The sequence below is a fragment of the Notothenia coriiceps genome, unplaced genomic scaffold, assembly GCF_000735185.1.
Source record: "Notothenia coriiceps isolate Sejong01 unplaced genomic scaffold, NC01 NC01_scaffold00015798, whole genome shotgun sequence".
In the NCBI taxonomy this organism is placed as follows: domain Eukaryota; kingdom Metazoa; phylum Chordata; class Actinopteri; order Perciformes; family Nototheniidae; genus Notothenia; species Notothenia coriiceps.
The window spans coordinates 306780-330530 of record NW_011348499.1 but is presented as its reverse complement, the minus strand read 5'-3'; the positions used below and the strand labels follow the sequence as shown (position 1 = coordinate 330530).

Here is a 23751-nt window from a genome sequence, read left to right as displayed (position 1 = left end):
ACGTACTACTACTACGTACTACTACTACTACTACTACTACTACTACTACTACTACTACTACTACTACTACTACTACTACTACTACTACTACTACTACTACTACTACTACTACTACTACTACTACTACTACTACTACTACTACTACACACTACACTACACACACACACACACACACACACACACACACACACACACACACACACACACACACACACACACACACACACACACACACACACACACACACACACACACACACACACACACACACACACACACACAATGAGACAAGCTAATGGAAATGGACAAAAATAACTGAAAGATGATTCAACAAAAAGTCATTATGATATCCGCACAGTGACCCCATAGGGAGGAACATCAGATCACCACCGCTAATCTATGTGCAGAGGAAGGGCAAAGGAGAAACTCAACTTTCACTTTTGAATTCAACAGAAAAATACTTGGTGTTTTTTCGGGTTATAGCCAATTATGTCTTCACAAATGGGAGAGAAAAGTAGAAAACTTATTTTTCTCATTTGCCCTTGTGCTGCTGAGTCTGAGCAGCAGAGCAGGCGTAGCGTTCAGTGTTAGTACATACCAGCGCCTTGGAGCTAATTCTGAGGGGCGTAATGCAGGGAGAGGGGAGAAGCAAAAAGGGACAGAGACTAGTCTTACTCACAGCTTCACCAAACAAAGTCAACACAACAAGCAAGACGGCCCGGTGCACAGCTGTTGTTCCAGCTCAGTGCTGATGTGGTAACTCAGATCATTGAATCGTAATTTAGTTTGGCCGGTTGCTTTTGAGAAGACTGAGCTGGAACAAACTGTGAGACTTTCTGTAATTCAGGCTGAGACACGTGTCTGTTAGTGCAAAGCTATACTACTCATTAGAAAAGCAGCGTTAAGGGTCCATTTGCATGTGTTTGAATAGTTTAGTTTGAAAAGACAAGACTGGCATTATTTTATTTTGATTGTCAACAGAAGACGAAAACCAATGAGGATTTGTTTTTGCATTTGAGCGCAAAATAGCTTCTTCCACTATAAAAAATAACTCCAAAAATGTATAAAAAATATTCACGAGTCACTGTTGTACTGTATGTTCGGTAAACATGAGCACTAAAGGTTATTTTGTCTCAATCCTATATACACCAACTGGCTGCTGTGAATACTCGCTATAGCACCAAATATATAATAATCCTCTTTTGATAAGAGTCCCTAACAAATGCCTTAATCATTTGCTTCTGTTTTGGTCAAATATGCTTAAAACTTGCTCAGCTATTTGAATCTTTTAAAAAGGTGAAACTTTATATTTATGGCCCACTTTCAGAGTTTCATGTCTTCCATAGAAACCCATTGACTTGTAGCTGAGATGAACAGAAGGTAGATGGACTAACATTTGGTCGTTTAATAGGATTTGTTGACAAGTAAAATACAGAATAATGTCAGCCTTGTCCTTTAAAAAGCAGGGGAATCTTGTTTCTGAGGCAATAACGCCACATTGGTTTGCATCCATCTCTGCCCAACACCACTGAACACAGTTCTTAATTTCCTCCACAAGGTGGCGGCAGAGAACCACTAATATGAAACTGCTGAGCAACCAGTTAAAGCTTTGTGGACCCACGGGAAGTAGGTTTATGAAAATCTATTTTAAATTAGATGACAAGCAAACGATGAATGGCAGAGAGTGAGGCAAATAAAAAGCAGCTCTTGTGTTAGCTCTGTAAACATGCTCATTGTCCTTCTCAAAGACAATGTGATTAAATAAACACATCCCTCAAAACACCGATGATTATTTTCGCCACAAAAGTTTTGTGATCGATACAAATGGAATGAAATGAAAACGAAGGAGCAGAAAAAGTGTGGAAACAGTCAGGAGGGGTAAATCTAGGACAGAGCGAGAGTTAGCCAGATCCACATCAGTTGGCTATTGAGAGCGGTTACTGCAGCTGGTGGGGGGGGGCTGAGAAAGAGACAGGAAGGAAGGGAAAGGGAGGGAGGGGGGAGATTTATAGATGAAGGGAAGTGGGCGAAGGGAAGGGCGATGCTGGAAAGGAAGGAGGGAGCAGGAGGAGGAGGAGGAGGAGGGGGGGTATGAAGTGTGTACCCGGCTCTCAGCTCCAGGCGTCCCCTTTGGTCCTGGGTCGGGTGTGAGGGAGGGGTGAGGAGGAGAAGGGAGGAGGAAGAGGATGGAGAGGAGGAGGAGGAGGGGCCGAGGCCAGGGCCCGCGTTTACATCTCAAACTGTCAAATGAGATTTACAACAAGATGTGAGGGTCAGATCAGATCTCTAATGAGACGTTACCCTTCCCCCGTTCCCTGCTTTCAGACAGACAGACAGAAGAGAGGGCTGATGGGATGAGGAGAGGAGGAAACTGTACAACAGGAAGTGATGCACGTGAGGCTGGAGACGGACAGGAAGGAAGGATGTGACTCTTCTGCCCTGTCCAAGTGTTCACGTCTCTCCCTCTCTAAAGCCCTGTCTGACATGTTTACAGCAGCATGAGTTGTCTTTGATGTTGGACGATGATTGAGGTCAGATATTCTTGGCCCGCTGATTAAGTAGGCGCAGGATTCATATAAAGTGAGCTCAATCTTCTGTATGTGGGTCAGACATTCACCACAGTGCAGTAAAGGCTTGGAGGTGGGCCAGACATTTTTCAAATACCTCGTCAAATACTGTTAACACTTTAATACTGCAGATTAAAGAGGTCACTGCAAGTTAACAATCTCATGAATGTCACTCTATGCAAAGGAATGAATCTAAAAAGATAACATTAATCCCATCACTTTGAATGTGTCCAGGTGCTTACCATGATGACGGTCACCCCGGCCGAGGTGTGGTTTTGATTGGGCGCAGAGTTAAAGTGCGTCTTCAGTTTACCTGTCACCTCCATCTTCATGTTGTTCTCCATCACTGCCTCGTCCTTCATACACACAAACATGCATCGAGGTTAAGCGTTACCATGGTGTTCCGCTCATCTTAAATGACAGATGCTGAAGGTGTGTGTGAGCAGGCAAACACAGAGACGAACAGGTGACATACCGTGAGCCAAGGGTGGGAGAGGATGTCCTGCGCTGAGTACCGAGCCTCAGCGTTCACCTGCAGCATCTTCCCAATCAGCTCCTGCAGCCAAACACAACACAGGTTAGCACATCAACTCAAACATACTTTCAGAATGTCATGAAGAAAAGTATAGTATGTCATGAACGTCATTTAGAAAAGTCTGAGAGTATTACATGTCATATTCAGAAAAAGTCTAAGTATAGTATTTAGAAAAAAGTCATAGTGTACCTAATATGTGAAGTCAAAGGTGCATCAATATGTGTACAGTCTTTTAGTATAGTAAGACATAAAACATAAAGAAATGTCTTGGCATAGTATGTCATTGAAAAAGATGTAGTAACATTAAAAGTAATTAAATAGTAATATGCCATAATATATTCATATACATTAAGTCATATGAAACTCGTAAAAAGAACAGTACGTCATCAAGAAAAATTATGATTCTAGTGTCATATTATAGCATTTAATAAAAATAAACATGAATGAAAATGTTCATATGTTACAAAAAAGTAAAAGAAAACTGTTTAGTATTTTGTAAAAATGTTCCCCTGCACTGCACCGTGTAGTTTCGTCTGGTTTGTGTGTGTGTGTGTGTGTGTGTGTGTGTGTGTGTGTGTGTGTGTGTGTGTGTGTGTGTGTGTGTACCTGTGTGCAGTGACAAGTCTCTGTAACAGCACGTCTATCAGCCGTGGGTTTAATTAGCAGTTAGCTTTTGCCTGCTGAGAGGGCTGTCACTTTAATACATGACATTCATTTAGAGGGTTTCTGTGTCCTTCTGCAGGCAGCAGCCATTAGTCATTAACCCCTTACCAATCAACACAGCAGTATATTCCACAGAGAAGTGTCAAAATTCATTGTGTTTTGGTTAGGCATCAAAATGTATAATTTTTTAACACTGTGTGTGTGTGTGTGTGTGTGTGTGTGTGTGTGTGTGTGTGTGTGTGTGTGTGTGTGTGTGTGTGTGTGTGTGTGTGTGTGTGTGTGTGTGTGTGTGTGTGGGGCTAACCTTGGCTGAGTCAGTGATGTTGTCCCAGTAAGGGCTGGGGAACTCAAGTCGCCCCAGAAGGATCTGGTCAAACAGATCCTCCTGCATGTTGTTCTCACTGCATGAGAAAGACACACACAAACACAGATATTAATAACATTACTCAGAACACATGGCATTGTGAAAAAACAGCACAATAATAATAGATATCCACACCTACGCTTTAATATGTTAAAATGCACATAATTAAAATAAGCTATTATAGTCATCATGATATGAGTTGAAGTACCTTCTAAATGGAGGGAAGCCACACAGGAGGATGTAGGTGATGACACCTGCAGCCCAGATATCCACCTTCAGACCATAACTGCGTGAAGAGAGGAGCGTCAGGAAAGGCAAACCATATTTATTATCCCAGTTGAGGAGAGATGCAGTAGATCGCTGATTGTACATGAAACAACTTAAAAAAAAGTTCAACCTTTTGACAGTTGGCAAACACAAAGTTGTCAATGTACTGCAATGTTATGGAAGCACTTATACAATAACAACCTGATATGCACAATATACCAATCTCCCTCTAATCCTCTGTGGATAATTACAACACACCTGAACCCTATACCTGATTTGGTGTAAATGGAAACATCTGTTCCATGTACAATATCAGACGAGTACCAACATACATGTCCACATCTCCTCCCAAAAATGTATCTTACCCTGACTCCGAGATGATCTCTGGAGCCACATATGTAGGCGTTCCACACACAGTGTATAACGGTCCTTCCACCACCGTGGCCAGACCAAAGTCCCCCAGTTTCAATGACTTGGTGCCATCTGGATACTCAAACACCTACAAAAGAATGACATGCTCAGTTAAAGTTCCCAAAACAGCTGGATGTGTATGTGAGAAACTAACGTGAGTGCGAAAGTATACCAGCAGGTTCTCTGGTTTGATGTCTCTGTGGACGATGTTGGAGCTGTGCAGGTACTTCAGAGCTGCAGCCAGGTTGTACACCATCACCGTGGCGTCTCTCTCTGTGTACTTGGCCGAGGACGTGATGGCATCAAATAAATCTCCGCCCTGTGCCAACATTACCAGAGATTAAAGATGATACCCAGCGGAGAAATGATGATTGCATTGACATTGCATCCTCTACTGCACCTTCACTAGCTCCATCACCAGGTAGAGTTCAGAGGGAGTGTCCACCTCCTCGATCAACATGATGATGTTGGGGTGCTTCACCCTACGCAGCACTGCCACCTCATTCTCTATGAGGTGCTCCTGGAAACACACCAAGACAAACATTTCCACTTACTTTACGCTCCAGTGAACAGGATTTACCCTGAGCCAGTGTCTGCTAATGAAAAGAGGCTGCATTGTTGACTGAATCGGTATCCATGTCAAGGGTGTGATTCAGTGTGTGTGATTCAGTGTGTGTCATTGTGGGTGAAAGTGTGAAGATAATTTGAGTTGGGTGATGAATAAAACATTACCAGCCTAATTTAACTGTGTGGGCTAAGAGGATCAGAGACACACAGGCCACACTGCGTTGTGTGTGGGTGTTAATAATGCAAAGTGAAACCCACATGAACCTTACAAGTGCATCTACGGGTCTGAGAGAAATACACACTAAGACGAGAAATGTGAGAAAGACCTTTCCAGTGCACTTGGCCTTGTCGATGATCTTCAATGCAAACTCTTTTCCGGTGGACCTGAACAGAAACAGTGCAATTAGTGGCAACAATAAAAACAGCACTAAAGCTGCAACAATATCTATAATTCAAATCAAGTGCTCACAGGAGAGCTTCAGTTAGTTAGCAGGAGCAGCGCTGCAGTGATTGGAAAGGTATGATAGCTGCACGAGCCAAGTTTATACAATGAGCAGAGAAACAGTGCAGATGCAGGCAGGCCAACAACCTTTACTGACAGAGTAACTGAACACCAGCAGGAGCAACAGGGTTTCACTTCTCACGTCAAAGGTTTCAGGTTTGTCTCCGCTACTATCAGAGATACTGGGTGAGGTCGGTTAGCTCAGGACTCAAGGATGTTAACAAATAACATTTGTATCTGCCTTTTGATACGGAGCCTCCACACAAATGTAACATTCAATAGTTTTATTTAAAATAGTTTCAGAAGTTGTTACTGTTATCCCAACAAACACACACACAGTCAACCAGACAATACACAGAACAAACATCGACCGCCTTGGCTTCGACTCTGAGGTACCCTTTAGAGTTATTGACAACTAGTGTTGCCATGGAAACATTTGTTTATTTGTTGTTTTTTTGTATCTCCTGCTTTCTAAAACACACATGTTAGGCATGTATCTATAGACAAGCTTATCATTTACACAATACTCCAATAAACCATCACTGATAACACTTTTTAGCGGTGCACCAACAGAGAAGAGGACATGTGGATTGACTTAATAAATATAAAAAATAGAGGTTAAAGAATCTGAGCGTATATGGATGTTCATTCAACTTGAAACAGTTTAGCTCTCAAACACATCATAGAGATGTATTCACGACCATGTGACTGAACACTCAGAGAGCTAGTATGGTAGACCTACAGAATATTTTGCTTTGTAAATGTTTATCTGAATAAGGATATCAACTCAAAGTGTTCCTTAGGCCTCAATGATACACACAATGTATTTTTGTAAACTGCAAACTGGATTAAAAGGAACCCTTCAGGGAGCCTCTCAGGCTCATCAGATTATTATTATAACACACTTCAGACGCCTTCTCCTCATCCTCTCCGCTGTCTGCTGGGTGTGACTCAGAGATGTAAATGCTAATCACCGCTGGGTTCAATCTGTGGGATGTTTCTGATTCCACAATGCCTGTCATTAGGATGTTAAAACCCTGATGGAGCAGTACCCACACATCTCGTCTCATTAAGCAGCACCACACGGGGCCCTGCGGTGCGATCGTGCAGACTGAGTGTGAGTAAATGTGTTGCACCTACCTCTCCACACACTCTTTGACCACAGCGAAGTTCCCATCTCCGATGACCTTCCCAATCTTGTATTTCTCAGATATGGCAGAGGCAGGCGGGTAGCCATTCCCATTAACTGCTGAGGACAGGCAGGGATTACAACAGGCAAGAGGCTTTCTTATTTAATCAAACTAACCAGCTCTCAGACTGAATTATGTGACTACACACTGCAGCAAAACAACACACAGGCATCTCAAAAAGTCCTCCATTGGCATTTAGGGAAGAGAGCAGCAATATTATGTATTCACCGTACACACACACACACAACCCTAAACTATGTTAGATAAGTATCTCCTAGCAGCCCTGTTATCCTCCCCACAAGGCCTGGATTTGGTCTCTTTGTTGGGAAAGCTAATTGTAAAATATGAGGATCATTTTTGTTTTGATAGTCAATGTCATTTCTACAAGCTAGAGGGAGAAGAGGTCCGTGCAAAAGTGTCTCAGTTGGCAGATCAGGTGAGTGACTCAAAGAGAAGAGGAGAGGACGGGGGAGGAGAGGAAGAAGAGAGAGATAGGAGAGAAGGAGAGGACGGGGGAGGAGAGGAAGAAGAGAGAGAAGAGAAGAGGAGTGAAGATAAGAACAGAGAGGAGAGGAGGAGAGGAGGAGAGAGGAGAGAAGGAGAGAAGGAGGAGAGGACGTACCCTCTGGACTGAGTGGGTTGCTTTGCTCCTGGTGGTTGTTCAGAGAGCCATTTGCATTTGAAGACGGGGTGTGATGTGTTGGAGGGATCTGCAGGATGCCAAAAGAAACAAAAATAGAGTCCTCAAACTAACCCACACACAAACATCACTATGGCAACCTAAGGATTTAAAAGCATCCAGAAAACTCGCCGCACACGGAAAAACATCTTGTATTATCGTTGAGTCACTTTTGCGTGGCTTTGAATGATGGCATGAATAGGAGACTAAAAACATAAATGAAACCCAAGATATGTAATTAAAGCTACACAATAATTATGCGTTTGTCTTTACATATATCTTAAATGTTCATTTGTATTCTTTACTAATAAAACAACCTGAAAATGCCGCTCACAAACATCACACATTTCTAAACATAAAACATGTACATAAGTGCTAAAGTAAACGTATTATATAAATTGTGAATGAGGGCTACATTTAGTTTGCCCTTCAAAGTGTACAAGGTGCCGCAGATATTGGAACAGATAGTCCTCCTCCATTATCATCACTGCACATTAAACCGATATGGCTCCCAACGCATGATTCATTTCTTAAGAGCGTCATTTCAGCATCTTATGGAATTGTACAGTATACTTTTTATAAATGTCAGCCATAAATGCAGCATTAAAAAAAGACCAGTTATACTTTACATTATGTACAGTAGTGTCCAGTCCCTTACTGCTCCATGATGCCTTTCCCTCACAGTAAGGATATATTATTTAGTTTGAAAGAGTAGCCCTCTGGACTAAAGTAGAAATGGAACACTGTGAATGTCTCTTTTAAAACAGGATACAGAAAAAAAGCTTTTATTTCTAATAAATAACTTCTTCTGATGGCTTTAGTTGACCTGACAACGTGCAGAGTGAGCAGCTCTGTCATTGACATCCTGGTGCTCTCTGCCAGTGAATCTAAAAGCTGTCAGTAAATCATATACATCTCGTATCCAGCCAAATAAGGATAAGTCTCTGAGTGTTGACGGTATAGGAGGTTTGCCAGCTGGCTGCAGCAGTTAGAAACTAGTTTGGAACTAACATGCAGCTTACCGAGTTATTCGTCAATAAATCAGATTAGTATGTCTGACTCGAACAAAAATAAATCATAGAGCTGCATCGCGGACACAGATCTGTAGGTCATACAGTACATGGCTGTTAGTCTCTACATATAGACCTAAAATCATTTTGTGCTATGTTTAGAATCCCGCATTATCCCCCACCTTAAAGTGTGGCCTTTATTTATGAGTCTTGTACAAGTATCTAATTCACAATAAGATTTACGACACTAACTAGATTTACTGAGTCAGTAGTCCAGCACTTTACCAAGTGAGTTATTACAGCTATGTCTGGTAAAGCTTTGACACTTTTACGAGAACAGATGCTGGCTTAAGACCAACCATAACAACTTAAAAGTAACCTGTGGGGTTTTGACTATTGGTAGTGCTTTATGACTGGTGGTGTGAGGAGTTAGTTGGTCCCCATTTTGTTTATATCTTGAAATTGTGCACAAGCGCAGCAGTGACACGATATGGTGATAGATTTCCGAGTCTATTTTTGCTCCCTTATGTTTCTGTCATGTGTATGAGAAGTTATGCAATATGAATATACTGTATACCGACAGTATACGCTTTAAACATATAGTGCACTGTATGGATAATGTGTTGTAATGCATCTTAATGTTGTTGCTGTCTGTGTATGATCCTTGCTGGAACAGACGGATGTGATATACCGTCTTACCTTGAAAGTGGGGGTGGTTCGGGGGCTGGTGGGGGACGGAGTGGAGGACTTGGTGGACTTCTGAGTTGAGATCTGGCTGATGGAGATACCGTTCACTATGTGGAGAAAAAACAGGAAGGAAAAATACAAGAGCAGGGAAAGAGTGAATATGAATGTGAGTACAAGTGTCATTCTCACATGGCTTATACAGTGTGGATAAAAAGGTGACTTTCATTTGGTTACCAGGAACTCATTATATCTATTACTACCATTGCTTGTAGATGTGCACAAACATCTACAGATTTATTATCTATTATATTTTACGGCATAATATACTATAACAATTTTATGACATTTCATGACAATTGTTTCACTCAGTGAATACAATTTTAAATTACACAAAGTAATAAAGTGGATGCCTCAAATGATTTGGTTATGTTAGTGTAAATATCCACAAATCCAAAGGACTTCCTGTGTACGAATATTTAACAGATTTCAATAATATACTTTAGTGTAACACCAGGAACACAGGCATGAGAGCTTTAATTGTTTTAGTGGTTCATTTCCTCAAGAACAAACTATTTCTGCCTTCCTCTCTGCTGGTTTCTGCCGACATAATGCGTCAAACTTGAACTCAAAGTCTCTTCTGCAGAAACCCCGCTGAGCTGAGGAAAGGATTTCACTCCGCCTACAGGCTGCGTCTCTGTAATATTGAGTTTTTATTTCATCGTGCAATCACTTAGAGGGTTTCTCTCCCCATGGTATTTATCTTGTTTTGTAATGGAGCCTTTGAAGCACTTACTGGGGATATCTCAAACAGAACATTAGCTTTTAATGTTTCAAAAGTGCAGTTTAACTTTGAGCATCTCTGCTGCTTCAGATGAAGAGGCTTGTGATTTAACTGTTCAGTGAAAGCATGATTCAATAACAGAGCCGGAGAGTTTAATCAGTGCAGGGCTCTGAGTCAGTGGATTCTGCAGCAACTGGATTCTAATTAAGAATAATAGATGTGTATAATACAGGGCATCCCAAAGAACCAGAGGGATGGAAAGAAAGACATAAATCAAACCCAAAGAAACGTAAAACATTACATAATGAATAATTTAGATGAGAAGAGTTTATGGTTAAAATATCACTGAAAGTATCTCACCTCCAATCAGAAGTACAGTGATTTACAATAACACTGATACACACACCTGTACTAATGACAGAACATATTATAAATAGATGGACTAAGCCACTCTTCCCTACAACTGTTAGGGTAAAGTAACATACCAAGGCTTTCAAGTGCAGTGTTAAACCACAAAAGTCAGGCTTTGTTCACACGAGAATAAGAGAAAGCTAAAGTTCTAAGAAGCTAGTGTTTTCTACTGAGTACCCTTATTACCAGAGGACATGGATATAGCAGGTGTGAGATGAGGCAAACTGTGTGGCACCATCATGAGCCTCACCTGGGGATTTGACTGGAGACTGGCTGGTGGAGAAGTGGACAGTTTGCCTTGCTGCATTATCAAAGGCAACAAAAAAAAGAATAGTCAGGTAAATATGATTAGTACACACACATACATTAAAACACACTTTGAAGTGCTTTGAACTAACCAAGGGCAAACTCAGATAGCAGACACTTCAAACGGGCAAACATTCAAATAAGCTCTCTACCAGCCTTTACGTCAGTTAAGAGAACACTGATTACTCAGCAGAATGTCTCCATCTCTCAATGCACTACACAAAGTGCTAAGTCATTCTGTCACAGCTGATGGATCAGCATGAGGCTGCTAAATAAAAAAATCTATCACTCAGCCTGTCAGCTAGAAATGACCTTACTGTGCTCCTGTGCCATCATATTTTTTTAAGGGGGTTGTAAAACACACAATGTAATAATTTGAAAGACTTGACTTTACAGATTGTCTGCTTACTAGTTAGTATCTTATCTGTGCTTAAATATCTCTTAATTTAAAGAGCTAGCACGTGCAGTTTCTATGTGTGTCCCACCTGCACCGGGGGACTTGCTGCGTCGGGAGGGTCCGGGGCTCTTGGCGGTCCGGTTTGGAGTCGCAGAGCGGCTGTGCGATGACTTTATAACTCTGCATTCTGAGAAGGACAAAACTCTCAGGGTCACCATCGCATATATTAACCTTCCCTTTACATAAACGTGTTCCTTCTGATGCAGAATTATGACCAAAAAGCTGCAGTGCCAGGGATACGACCCTGAATATGTTATTTATGTCGCATGATGTTATGAAAGCTGGTCACGCTTGATTATAAGAACAGAGAAGCAGCGAAGACAACTTTTTTTGGCAAAGCAGATAAGAAAAGCATTAATTACAAGATATTAGGGTTCAAGTTAAGATACATCAGAAAAGCCACACTGTAATAGTGATTAGGGTTTGTACTCATTCAAAATGTTCTGATATCGATGCAACATTTATGCTACCAATTCCTTCTGAACTGATACTTTTCCAATGTTAAATGTTGAAGCAGCCATACAATAAATTATTATTAGATAATGATAAACAATCTGAATCATAGCTAGGCAAAGAAAACTAGACAACTTTCAAGTTAGACAATTAATGAATACCCTCAACCAATACACATTTCAACTTGTGCCAGTGCCTAAAACAGAGACTCAGTAGCCAGCCCAAATGTTGACTTAACAAAAATGTAATTTAGGAAAATCCTCCCAACAACTGGCTAACTGCATATTGGCCATACAAAGTGAGGAGGCTCTGATACTTGTTGTAATTTCATAAAAGGAATTACAACTATGTCACTTTAAAGGACACAGGGCTAGGCCAGACAAGGCTACAATGATCACACGGTTTTGTTTTCATGATCTTTGGTGCATTCCACATCTGTTGTGGCATTGCTGTGTAAGAGTATATGTTGTAAAGAAGTGTGTGGTCAACTTGTCAGGGTTGAGTTAATGAGGGTGGGGGCGATGAGAGGCATAATTTAATGGCACACGCATGAAGAAAAACACGCCCACAGAAGCACACCCACAGTGTGTTTCTAATGTGTTCCCCATGCTACTTATCAACAGATGCACATGATTAAAAGGGCTCTAAATATCGTTCACTTCTTCCTTGTATGGTGTATACAACCCATTAAACCAAATTTGTTTCTAGGGCAACCCCTGAAGTGAGGATATGTGCTTGAGCTGAGAACATACTCGTTTTTACTTGTCTTTTTTTTCATTCATTTTGTGCCTTTTTGTATGATCCATTGCACAGGGCATTTTCCATTTCTGTGTTTCAACAGTAGAGTGTGTTCTTGACCCGTTACACAAGAGGAGTTCCTGTCCCTTTTGCAGAGGGTTAGAGTACTGTGGGCCTATTTTGTTCCTTTAAAAGACCTCATTCTTAAAAGTGGAGCACAGGAGTGTAAGTGGGACAGAAGCTCCAAACTATCTCTGAATACGACTATGCATCAGTCATCCTCAGTTACAGTGAACACAGTGTGTGAGGATGGGCCTCCCTGGTGTTAGCTAACCTGGAAAAACAACACAAAAACTAAAACAGGATGTCAATACTTTGGACTGTTTCTATAATAAACTAATGTTTCCTTCCAGAGAGGTTGTCCAGTGTACATTGCTCTGACAGAGAGTGGATCTGCTGGTCTAAAGAGGTCGTATGCTGCCCTGTGCTTTTGAAGTCTGTTTTTTTAAGATATGTATGTATTTAACAGGCAATTTGCATAAAATCCTCAAAGAATGAACAAAAAGTCATTTACAAAATCACATAAAAACATTTAAGAGTGCAGTGTGTGTTTCATTATTTTCTTTGGATGCTGGACTGATTGCTAACTATACTCTATGCAAATACAAAGCTTATTTTTCAATACATTTATAATAAACAAAAAATAATTGTTAAGAGAATCATATAAGTAAAGAGAACAACACACAACAAAAACCTAATTTCCTGCTGTACACTTCCTAAAAGGAAAAGAGTGTTGAAAGCACAAGTGAGTGAAGCATGTTGAGGAAGGATACAGAGGCAAACACACACACACAAACACACCCACACACACAAACACACCCACACACAGACGGATGTTTAGTTAGTCTTAGTCAAGCCTACCAGTCATAAAGGCTGTGGAAGCCTTACCACTGTGATCCAACAGGAAGTCGTCCTGCGTATAGCGGTGTTTCTCCATGCCACACGCAATAAACACATCATCGTCCCCGAAGAAGTCCTGCAGGCAGATAATCTGGAGGAAGAAAGGAAAGGAGAGAGAAGAAGTGAAAAAGATGGATAATACTTCGAAAGGTATAATAATACTTGTAATGATACCAAGAGTCTGGAGAATGGGATACTTTACACAAGCATGACCTAATCAGACCACTACCACAGTGCATATTAAGATTGCACTTCAAAATAATTCAATTTTGAGACATAGTGGTCCTTAAGACACTGCAACACAATCGTACTGAATGTTTCACATAACTCGACTGACAGTTGGTGGCAAGAATGTAGTATTTGAAATATTTACAAAGCTTAGCATATGTTGTATGAGTTGGTCATCTGAGAAGAATACGAATGACTCGTTGGTCTTGGTGGGAGTCTGTTATTAAATAGTTATTTGATTGTGAACAACTAAAGCAATTTACTTTAGTTTCTTTCATAAGACATGGATGATGTAGTTTGATTAACTAGTGTTCCTAAAATAAGATGATGTGATTCTCCTGCCTTTCATTCTACTTTACATGTATTAGCTGTATTCTGTTTCATATCAAACATATTCTCTTGTGCTCATTGAACTAGGCCAATACAATCAGTCTGTGGGATGTGTGTTGTACGGTAAGGTTGTGACTGTGTAAATGTGTGTGTGTTGAGTCAACAGCACAGAGAGATGGAGCATAACAACAGGACGAGGTCAAAACACCCTGACAACCAGAATACTGCAGAGTCAATGCAGAGTCATGAAAGCAGCAGTGTGTGTTTGTGCTGTTGCAGGGTAATCTGTCTTGCTTTTTCTATACTGTCTCACACTGTGATCGTCAGTTTTCTCTGAGTTAATTGTAAACCACACACACACACACACACACACACACACACACACACACACACACACACACACACACACACACACACTGCCTTTCATATGTACTGTATACATGCAAACACACATGCACACACAAAACAAGTATGGAGGAAGAGCGCAAGATGGCAAAAGATTGTGGGCAGATGGATCCTCTGAGGGAGATGTGGGGGCTGACTCAGTGGGGTGGTGTGTGTGTGTGTATGTGTGTGTCAGTTGGTATCATGAACACTGGGATGGTCAAGAAATACTTAATTACTACTACAGAGCATAAACAAAACAAAATATAATTCCACTATAGGCCTGAGGTACACATTCATTAATAATGAACAAGACCCTTCACATGACACTTCTGCATGTCCTGCATTCGGAAGCATCAATTAAAAATGAAACAGGAAGCCGTATCCATAACATGCTCATGAATAATACATAAACACCTTTCCTGGCCTTCGGTCTTTTTGTCTAATCTTCCGGTGGCCTCTTTACATGTCAACAAATACAAATAATCAGTGAAAGTAGTTCAGGAGAGTTCATATGTGTCCACACTGAGCTGTGGTGGTGAGTAGGCCTATCAATGGTTTGACATAGCTTGAATATTTGCCATTCTTTGTATGAACTCTCCCTCTGGAATCTGGCAGCTGATCGCCACACCATACTGTCAGGGCACAGGTGTTAGAATCACCATGGCAACAGCCCACAGGGATAGTCCGGTGTCAAAAATGGACTCTGGTGTGGCGAAGGATATGATAGTGAGAGACTTTTGCATGCAGATATTAGATGATATGTCTCCCTGACCTCTGACCTGTGTACACACACTGCTTCCTATGGTGCAGACATCATCATGTTCACACTGTGCTGCATTCCTTTCATTCACTTGCTGCGTTGGTATGAAGCACGCTGGTCGTTTGTTAGAGGACAATGTGACTCTGCACGACAAAGGACTGCTGAAGTGAGCATTGTCCCCTGGCAGGAAAATCTCCTACAGTGGTGACATCTGCCGTCAGAGACCGACAGCTCAAACATTGAGAAATACGCCACCTTGCTTTAAATGTAAAGATTTATACAATGTTTATATTTGTCAGTTAAATAAAGCGCTACAGCCAGCAACCAGTTTGCTTAGCTTAGCTCAAAGACTGGAAACGAGGGCAAACAGCTATCCTGTCTCTGTCCAACTTTTACTAAATCTAACTACATGCAACAGTAAAGCTCACAAATTCCCCTGTTGTTTAAACATTTAAATATCTAGCTCGAAATACATGATATATTTGTTCCATATTACAAGGTTATGTGCCAGGCCTACGTCCTACGGTTTCTCTTGGTTGCATGGCAACAGCTTAGGGATAAAAAAAAGAGTCCATCACATAAATCCCCATTACACGTTAAAATGTAATTTGTGTTACTGATGGAGTCAGATTAGCAGTTTTACCCTCCTGTTAGTCTTTCTGCTAAGCTAAGCTAAGCTAACCATTCTCTGCAGCAGCTTCAAATTTAAGGGACACTAGATTTTTATCAAATCTGGCTAATAAACTGTCAATAAGAAGGAAAAAAACACAAAACATTCCCCAAAATGTCATGTGACGCTTCCTACAAGCTACTGTAAGTTCTGCATTTTTGTTTCTGAATATAAAAAAACATTTACTAAATCCCCTCACATTCATTTGAATTGATGTTGCTGCAGGACATGTTGGCTCAACACCAACTGAGGCAACAGGCTTATTGTGGAGAGATGGAAATACAGGGCTAGAATATTAGATATCTTGTTTGAGAGAGCCCCTGGCTGTAATCTAATTTACTTTCACCTCTACACACACACCTCTCTCACTGCATGCTAGCACTGCTGTGGCTGTGATAAAATATATTTCAGCCTGCAGGCGATGCCCAGGGGAAGGCAGTGAAATGGAGACAAATGTCTGAAAAGACCCAGGTTTACAATAACCTTATTAGGATGACTGTATACCTGAATAAAGAAGAATACATGCTTCGAACAAAATGTGTTGTTTGGTCAAAGGTTTTTCTTAAACATGATCATACGTATGTGCACCAGGGCATTTGGATAAAAAAAAGGATTGTATGAATGTCAGATTGCATTGCCCATGTTTCTTCTTGCTCTTGTAAACCACGGCCAACATGAACAGCCATTGGCCCTCCATCACAAGAGCTGTTCTGCTAGGGCTTGTCTCGGCCAATCGGTGAAGTGTTATGTTTGCAGGGTCCTGTCATTGGCTGGTTGACGTGTCTTGAGGCTAAACCGAAGTTTGCCCTGTGAGATGCAACAACCCCCCTCCTCTTTTATGTCTGGTCTCTTGCTCTCACCATCAGTCTGTGTCTTCTGTGATGCCTGCTGTACATTCTGCCCTGCCACGCTTGGCAACAGAGGAACGACAGGCCGAGGGCTTCAAGTATGAGTGAAAGTGTCAGAAGAAATCAAGGTTTTTAACATGCATTTAAGAAATGTTGTATCCAAGTTTTTTTCAATCAAACCAAAATGGGCAATAGGTTCTGATAATGGTTGTCAGTGGTTTCAACAAACGTAACACTTGTGTGGTTTGGATTTTCAAAGCATGAAAACAAACCAAAACATCCTAATCCAAATATATTCCAAACATAAACAATGTAGTTCAACTGCACTGAGTGGGTGGGACTTGTCTTCTCTTGCTCTTAAGTCAGGGCTTTGTTCCAAAAAGAAATGTCACGCACCAGCAGGTGGTGAAGAATCAGGGCAGTGGAAAAGACAGTGACTGGCTAAAGAAGATACACAGAAGGAGATGCAGGCTCTCCTTATGGCTGACTGGACAACAGTCACAGTAATCATTGGGTAGCATCAACCCCTTTGACCTCCAAACCCCTTATTTCAGCTCATCACACTGAACCAAATGAGCAAGGCGGTTTGAGTCCTGAGGGAAAGGCGATTCAGGGAAGGTCAGCCTACGCAGCACTCCTGCTAAAACAAAGGAATTTACCTATCATGGTATCTAGCATTATTTACCTACTTTTGGTTGGTATTATAGAAGGGTCATCAAGAGTACGCCAGATTTGTTTTAATTATCTAAGAAGAAACCCCAATGTTCCCAACTGTTCTCCAATGAAAGTAGCTAGCAGCCATTGAAGGGTCTAGTCTGCAGCATCTAAAGAAAGCAGATGCAACAGTCGCTAAATAATGCGAGAAATGTCCAACATTGCAACACTCACTGCCCGTCCTTTTAAGCCTTTCTCAAAAGACACATGGTTATCAGGTAGGTAGCAATTCTACAGTCCTGCTGTGACAGACATAAATACTAGCCTTTTCTTCTCAGAGCAAATGATTTATTGTATTTCTGTAAGGATGTAAAGACAATTGAAACAAATATAACAAAACAAGTGACAAAAGAAATCCTACATTATAGTACCCACTTGTGCTTTAACTCTCCCATAAGTACTTCTTACTCAAGACTATCCAGCTAGCTAAATACGTATACAATTCACCAGGGTGATGCTAACGCTACATCCTAAGGTTATTAACCCTGTTTGAACTCTTACTAACAGACAGGAGCTGCTCCCGCAGTCTGTTTAATACTTTTGGATTAGAGTATTAAATCTCAGACGTATGAGAGAGCCAAGACAAAAAGGAGCACTGAGAAATCTAACACCATCTTCATTACCTCACTACTCTAGAGTCACAACACTGGCTGCATTTAACATCCAAATTCAAGTTGCGTTCTCTAAAACATTCAACAGAAAACGTCAGAAAAAGAATCAAGAAATAATAGCTCAGTGAAGGCGCTGAGGAAGAAACATGAACCAGCATGTTTCCGTAGGGATTTTAGAAACAGGATTTTATTAATGCATAAGAGACACTTTATTTTACTACACTGAAGGCAACACACTACAGAACAATGGAGCATAACTTTAAGTTTCCAGTTGCCCTTCATTTGTTAACCAATTTATGGAAACTCAAGGCAGAGCAGTGAACTCTTCCTCACATCCGCCACTGGCTGGTTAGCCCATCAAATATTGTTCAGCTGTCTGGCTCTCGCTCTCCTCCAAGACATATTCACACAGAAGAAGAGAGACATTACTGTCCATAACCTCAGGCTGTCTGAACGTACACGAGCGCTGAGCTCTTTATACTCTAATGGAGCTGTGCAACTAGGAAAGAGTGGGAGTAGAAACCAAAACATGCGCACACAACTTTTAGCCCAAATGAGCCTCAGTAGAGTACTGTGCTCATTTAGACAGCGCGACTAGCAGAATTGCTGAGGTGCTAAGAGATCCACAAGAGATGCATCAAATGTGGTTTTTGTTACCAATTAACATGATACTCATTCTCCAATTAAAATCTAGAATATTGCAGCACTTACAAAGGGGCTAGTAGGCAATACATGCTCAAAATATAATTAGCTGCTCCAGAAGAAGTCTCCACTGATCTACATTCATATCAATGTAAATAGTATATCATGTTTGTACTTTGAAAAAAAGAAAATAACCTCATTAACATAAACCTCAACACTCCTAAGCGAGGAATTATACCTCATGGCAACTAAAGAATATATGCTGTTTAAAGTGCAAATGAAAGCCGGCATCAGCATCAGAGCTGGGGTACAGATGTCAGGATCACTCAGACTCACAGTTCCTTCATCACATCAATCTGACAAAACTTGCTGAGGCAATTTGGTCCTGCTTGAATGATTAAACTCAAGTAGACAAACAATAGTGTATGGGCTTGGATCTGAATATCATGATGTCAACTCTCCTGTTAAGGCTGCTGCAAAGAATGGATGAGGGCCAGGCTCTGGACAAACAAAGCAAAACAAGTAGTTGAAACCACACAGCACACAATAGGTCCCCCCCCCCTCGTGTGTCGCCATGTGCACAGCCGACAGCCCTGTGACCCCCGCCCCCCGCTCTCTGTCGTCTGCCGGCTTTTTGTTTCCTGTTCGTCAATGCAGAGTATCAGGCCAGCACTTGTTAAACGTTGGTCTGGCACTTTTTTGTCTTAATACAATGAAGTGTGTTCGTAATGCCCACCAAGACTGCTGAGGGTGTGTGTGTGTGTGTGTGTGTGTGTGTGTGTGTGTGTGTGTGTGTGTGTGTGTGTGTGTGTGTGTGTGTGTGTGTGTGTGTGTGTGTGAGCCATCTGCTAGTAAAAGAGACAAGAAAGCGGGGTTGGGGATTTTTAGGATTTTATCTCCAAAGGCCAGACAGCAGAACCATTATTCCAGGTCTTCATCTTTTTGATTCCACTGATTTAGTTTCTGACTTACACTAGACCCCAAATAACCACAAGGTAGATCAAAAAGGGGGGAAACATTGAGAAATAGCTGTAAGATGAGAAATATAATTCTGTGGTAAATTCCAGATAAAATTCCTAATTCTGATTGGCTTGAGCGTTGTTAACTTTTAGTTTAACTGGACAACTACTGTATGACACAAGTCTGTTTTTGTTAATTAGTTATAAATGATTCCTTAACGTATTAAACTGTAGGTACAGCCATAAAAGGTGAGGCTTAGCTTAAGAGCGTATAGCTTTTGTAATATGTCTATCCAAAACCAACAACCCCAAAAATCCCCACCTTATAAGCCCGTTGTTGGAGGCCCAGGAACTTGTATTATTTGCAACAAAGATGCATGACCCAAATCATTAAAATGAGCTTGAATACATTGGGCAATATGTTGGCAAATAGCTATGGTATAAGTAGAATAATGCTCACCAAACACTACTTGAAGTTCAGACAGTAAAAACTTAAGGAGTCCACAGTGAACAGAAACTGAACCTAGCAGAAATGGTTCCTGGTCGGATGCTGTCACTGCGCTGGCGTCAGATGGAGCTGTATGCTAATCACTGCGCAGAACAATAGGTGGGCATGTGAGTTTCATGGCTGTTGACCTGAATGGTGGTGTTTAATCCAGACTTGGCCCTGAAAACAGCTCATGACTGTCAATCAGATGGAGCCTGTGTGGCCATGACCCCAGCTACTGAAACAGGGACACTAATCTGTCTATAACTGCTTGCAAGTTTTTACGGTCCTGCAATGTTCAGACACCTTAGTGAATGTAAACTGTTGTTCCTGCTAACACATGCACTGTAACACAGGGGCTGTTTGAGAGTATTGGGGCCAGGAGGCCATCATCATTAGAAGCATGTCATGTGAAATGATGCCACAGTGCTTCAATGTCACGCTAACCGACACCAACCTCTCTTACGAATGTGTATGCCCCCAAAACCCAGCAATCCACGCACCATGAACAGGCTAGCTGTTATCTTTATGACATGGGGATCACATATTTGTGTGACTCTGGGGCTGAATTCACTAAAGCAAGTATGTTATCTTACCACTACTATGAGTACTTCCACTTTTAATGTTACTTAATGTTCCATGCAAAAAAATGATCTCGCAAATTACATAATGTGAAAAAAACAAACTTGTCTAATCATGTCTACAGATTGATAATTCGGCAGTAAGGCACACATTTTAAAATGCTTTTGGGACAGAAAAAGTTAACATTTATAGAAAAATGTCTGACAGTACAGGCTTGAAGATGCCACTTAAGATAAGGGAAGTCTGTCAGTATTTTTTTTAATGTACTCTCTACTTACTGCACTGTTTTCTGTAAGAAATGGTAAGAAAGAACTGTGCATTTTATATTTCTAATTGGAGTTTGTTGAGAGTAGTCCCCTGCCTGCTGCTGCTACCCACACCAAAGCACAACATGATTTGCAGCCTGATAAACTGCTGCAGTATCGAGACATGCATGTGACCTTCAAGGTCTGTGCACACTGTCTGCATGCAGAAGCATTTACGCACTTGCCTCGAAGAATTACAGACAAAAAAATTGACAAAACTGAGCTACAAAAGAAAACCTAGTTAAACCCATCACTGTGTGTGTTGTAAAAAACAGCAGGAATGTCTTTCATCATCTAATAATGCTTGTGCACATTTCAGTTGTGCATTTCTTTAGTTTATTATAGAAGATACAGTATGCCCACCCATGCCATGATGTAAACAAACAAAGACATTCCATCTGACTTTCCAATTATCAGTGCCGAGTCCCATTTCCTCCCTACGCTTGCTGTGTGTACAGAAAAGGTCTTTATAGATTTCAGGGAGATGAGCCTGTAAGCTCTCAAAGCTCAGGACTGTTTAAGTTCCTCATTAATGGGCGGACTGGCTGTCATCCTGATAACATCACTTAGTAAAAAGCATTGGGAACATAGGCCATTGTATTTTAGGATGTTCACGCAAATGTTTTTTAACGAGAGACAATCAATGTTTAAGTTATGTAAATGTTCAGCCAGGACATACAGTAGCTGTAATCTATAGTTTTATCACTACATGTTTGTTTCTGAAAAAAAAGTAATGACTTGATATGGATGTAGTGCGGTCTTGCTAATTATTCCATTGATGTTAAAACCACATGATGAGTGCTGGCCAAAAGAAGACAAATATAAGGGGAAACCTTTTTTGATTGCCACCATTTTTACATGACATGTTACTTGTTACGTGTTAGACGCTTTTATCCAAAGCAACCAACATACTCAATACTGTGGACAATCCCCACAGGAGCAATTTGGAGTGAAGTGTCTTGCCCAGGGACACAACGACATGCTGACTGCAGTGGGGATTGAACCTGTGACCCCACAGGCTCTATCCACTGCGCCACACGCCTCCCATTTGCATCAAGGTATTATTGAATATGTGTTATAGGTACATTAAGAACAAGCAGAGGTGGCTATATGTACGGTGGTCAACTACAGCATTTAGTTCTTTACATTTCAGTGTATTAAGTGAACAGTGCTAAGAAGGCTTCAGAATACCTCAATGATCTTCAAGAACTATCTGATTTAAAAATGGTGTCATCATGCTTTAATTCATCCGCGACAAAAAAATGGTAGTGTAACAAATAGACAATGAAGATTAAATAAACAAATAATATGAATCGAAGATTTGGGAACTACTAACAATAACAACTTATTATGGGATAATACTTCTTTAAAACAACCAATGTTATCGATTATTCCCTCACATCAACCACAAAAATGGTTGATCTAATGTTTTAATAGCAGTACCAAAGACTGACTGACATTGATTATGTGTTAAGGTCAGAGGGGGCTTAAGGTTATTTTGGGTAAAAGGCAGGGAGATATCCTGGACAGTATCCAGTTGAACCAAAACGCACTGGGGTAAAAAGAAAGGTCACCTTAAATGGGTAAAATCATTTGCCAATTATCTGATTATAGAGGTCCTTCAATCTGACATTGAATTGGGAACTACTGTAGATAGGGAGATATGTGTGTGTGTGTGTGTGTACGTGTGTGTACGTGTGTGTGTGTGTGTGTGTGTGTGTGTGTGTGTGTGTGTGTGTGTGTGTGAACGTGTGTGTGAACGTGTGCGTACCTAATGTTGCCATGGAGAAAGTGACCAGAGGGTCTCATACATTATAATGCAGCATTCTTTCAATTCTAGGTGTTTCTATCCCTAACGCGAGGATCATGTAACTGAAGTGGGAATACGAATTTGTAATGTAATTACGGCAAACAGAAGTGTTGTCAGCTGCTCTGCAAAGTGGGATAAATAGTCAGGGTGGTAACAAGGCGGGCAAACAGGCACTCGAGAGACTGGGGGCTGGGGAATACGCTTTGTGTCCATTCACCTTCCTTCTCTGGCAACAACCCTCTTCTTCTTCCCTTTCTACCTTCCATCTTTTGTCAACACGATTCTCAGTCAACCACTCTGAGCTGACAGCAGTCTTAATGTGCCAAGGTGTAGCCAGGTCAGTGCCAGGTCGCAGCAGCTTAGTGCTGCTGTTCAGGACTCACACAGGATAATCTATCCAAGAGTAAAACTGTGTCCTATCTCACTTTCCAAATGTGACAATGTGACATTCACAACCACCTCACGTCCTGATAGGCCAGCTATGAGGAGGAGAGGAAAGGCAAGGGTTAAGATTTCTCTCCTTACAATTCAATACGTTCACTTTCTCCTTTTGTTTTATCTTCTTCTTTCTACAGTTCCATTGACAGAGCTTAAATGATTCATAAATAAAAAAGACAACTTAGGAAGTACTGGACCGTTAACTGCTCCCCAAATTAATGAATGCATTGATTAGACAGTAAAGAAAAGGAGAATCTTATTTTCCGCCTGTCCAGTCAGCTTTGAGATGTAAAACAGGGGTTTCTCTGAACAGCAGCAGCTGATTCGGCTGGCCCTGATAACCAAGATCTACAATTAACATTCAGTCTGAAGAGCATCTTTGATTCGAGGAGGGAGAGTGGACAGAGATGTATTGTGCACTCACACATGCAT

At 41.1% G+C, this 23751-nt stretch overlaps 1 protein-coding gene across 1 annotated transcript in view; it reads right to left on the bottom strand.

Moving 5' to 3' along the window:
* dclk2a (doublecortin-like kinase 2a) overlaps nucleotides 1-23751 on the bottom strand; it is a 34713-nt gene that overhangs the window by 1602 nt on the left and 9360 nt on the right. The window contains exons 3-16 of the mRNA XM_010775548.1: nucleotides 13537-13639; nucleotides 11426-11524; nucleotides 10885-10935; nucleotides 9455-9549; nucleotides 7689-7776; nucleotides 7017-7125; nucleotides 5701-5758; nucleotides 5208-5327; nucleotides 4980-5126; nucleotides 4762-4895; nucleotides 4338-4415; nucleotides 4070-4166; nucleotides 3043-3123; nucleotides 2810-2923 (exon numbers count right to left, since the gene is read on the bottom strand). Of these exons, the coding sequence (XP_010773850.1) occupies nucleotides 2810-2923; nucleotides 3043-3123; nucleotides 4070-4166; nucleotides 4338-4415; nucleotides 4762-4895; nucleotides 4980-5126; nucleotides 5208-5327; nucleotides 5701-5758; nucleotides 7017-7125; nucleotides 7689-7776; nucleotides 9455-9549; nucleotides 10885-10935; nucleotides 11426-11524; nucleotides 13537-13639 (1374 nt within the window). The remainder of the gene's footprint in view (nucleotides 1-2809; nucleotides 2924-3042; nucleotides 3124-4069; nucleotides 4167-4337; nucleotides 4416-4761; nucleotides 4896-4979; nucleotides 5127-5207; nucleotides 5328-5700; nucleotides 5759-7016; nucleotides 7126-7688; nucleotides 7777-9454; nucleotides 9550-10884; nucleotides 10936-11425; nucleotides 11525-13536; nucleotides 13640-23751) is intronic.